The following is a 2,086-nucleotide window of genomic DNA, read 5'->3' on the forward strand; positions in this document are numbered from 1 at the left end:
GCCCCGTCCGGCTCCCCCAGCCCGGGTGCTCCCAGCAGTCAGCCCTCACGGGTGGGCTAGAGCAGGGCACGGGGTCTGGGTCCTTCCGTCTTGCTGCTGTGACTGATCTCTGGTTGTCAATGAACCGGTTTAGAAGTTGGGTGCAGGCTGCAGCACCTCCCTGGTGCTCTGTGCTTTCTCCTTCTATGTTGGCCATGTCGGGTGCAGAAGGGGGCTGAAACCAGCTCTGTGCAGTCCATGGGAGATGGGATGGGGCTGTGCCTCCGTAGCCCTGCGGTGCCCACGCTCTGCCGTGGCACGTGTGCCCTCTGGGGCCACCGCCAACCCTGCACGTGTGGCCTGTGACCCTGTCCCCACAGCTGTGCACCATCACGGGGACAGCAGGAGCCTGCCCGAAGGGGAAGGGCTGTTTCTCCCCATGTTTGGCTGTCTGGTTGGTGGGGTGGATTGTTTTCCTTCCTGCCTTTCGGGGTGTCACCCTGTTTTCATCTGACTGACCGATTGCTCCATTGCAGGAAAGACAGCGCTGTTGCACGCCCTGGCCAGCAGTGACGGTGTCCAGATTCGCAACACCGAGAGCATCCGTCTCCTGTTGGAAGGAGGTGAGGGCAACCTTCTCCCCTCCCCGTGCACAATCCCTCCAGGCTTAGCGCTGGCTGATTCTTCGTACAGCACCGGGGCACTGCCTTCTCAACTCTTTTATGTTCCCACTTGAGCAAGAGTAAACCCTAGCAGTGCCGGGGTTAGCGCTGTCCTGGCCTCGTTGTCTGCAATGTCAGTTACGTTCTCTGTCCCTTCCTCCAGGTGCGGACGTCAGAGCCACCACCAAAGAAGGTGACACTGTCTTCACCTACATCATCTTCCTGCTGGGAGAGATGGTGTGCAGCAACACTGAGGAGGCACAGGTGACCAATCGCTTCTGCTTTCGTGTCACACAGCTGCTGCTGGCCCACGGTGCCAACCCCAGCGAGTGCCCGGCCCCCGAGTCCCTCACCCACCTCTGCTTCAAAAGCTTCAAACGCCACTTCCCGCTGCTGCGGTTCTTGCTGGAGTCGGGTGCTGCCTACAACTGTTCCCTCCACGGTCCCTCCTGCTGGTCAGGCTTCCACATCGTCTTCGAGTGCCTCTGCTCGCACCTTAGTGTCTCCGAAGATGACAGCTTCTCTACAGACCTCATCCAGAAGGGTCAGACTCTGCTGGAGCTCATGATGGCCAGTTCACAAGCCATCCAGCTGCCCAGCAACTTTGAGGTCAACACCAGCAGCTGTAGGTACCACGGGGAGAAGATCAGGACTCTCTTCTGCTCTCTGAAGCAGCTGGAGCGCTCCCCACAGGCATTGAAACATCTCTGCAGGGTGTTTATCCGGCAGCGCCTTAAACCGTGGCCAGTAGATGTCAAAATCAAGGCTCTACCTCTTCCAGACAGGCTGAAGTGGTACCTCCTCATTGACCACACTGCTGCCGGGCACGAGGACCTCTGAGCCTAACTAATGCCTCTGCGTCTCCCCCCCCTCCACAGGCCATGGTGTGCCTACAGCCACTAAATCTCTGCTCTGGGCCAGTTTTCTCCGCAAAAGGTGGACTGTCCACACGCTGTCCACGCGCCCACAGCTTGGCCAGCGCTGCCCATGGTGTCCGTCTCTGCTGCGTTTTTGGGGGGTGTGCTTTTTTGAGCATGACGCTGCGTGTACGTCTGTGGAGGCCTTGTTGCTCCGGGGCACATGGTGGGGAAGGGGGGCAGAGCCCCGTGGTTCCTGGGGGTGAAGAGAGCCCCTGGGCATCGGGGAGCCGGATACTGGGGCAGAGGGCTGGTTTGTGTGGATTTTAAGAAAAAGATTTTTAAGAAAAGGCCTGGCGGGCAGGACCGGTGGGGCGGTTGGGGTGGTGTGACTGGACAGGCAGCCTGTCCCCTCTCTTTCCAGCCCTGCCGGGTCCTGGGTGGGTGAAGCAGTGCCTTAGGCGAGCGGCGGAGTCGTGAGATGCTTCGGGGTGCTGGGAGGAGAGGTGTTCCCCATGCCCGGAGAGCGCTGGCATCCGTGTCCTGGTTTTCTGCCTTTGGTCCCGCTGGTGTGAGCGGCCGTGGTGG

The 2,086-nt window shown here is 60.1% G+C and overlaps 1 protein-coding gene across 1 annotated transcript in view; it reads left to right on the plus strand.

Annotated features, from left to right (window-relative positions):
• Positions 1 to 2,076, plus strand: part of ASB6 (ankyrin repeat and SOCS box containing 6) — a 4,007-nt gene extending 1,931 nt beyond the window's left edge. Inside the window, exons 5-6 of the mRNA XM_009322094.1 lie at positions 496 to 602; positions 805 to 2,076. Coding sequence (XP_009320369.1) covers positions 496 to 602; positions 805 to 1,481 — 784 coding nt within the window. The 3' untranslated portion in view covers positions 1,482 to 2,076. The remainder of the gene's footprint in view (positions 1 to 495; positions 603 to 804) is intronic.
• Positions 2,077 to 2,086: the final 10 nt, after the last annotated feature.

Source organism: Pygoscelis adeliae, unplaced genomic scaffold (genome assembly GCF_000699105.1).
Source record: "Pygoscelis adeliae isolate BGI_AS28 unplaced genomic scaffold, ASM69910v1 Scaffold114, whole genome shotgun sequence".
Lineage (NCBI taxonomy): Eukaryota > Metazoa > Chordata > Aves > Sphenisciformes > Spheniscidae > Pygoscelis > Pygoscelis adeliae.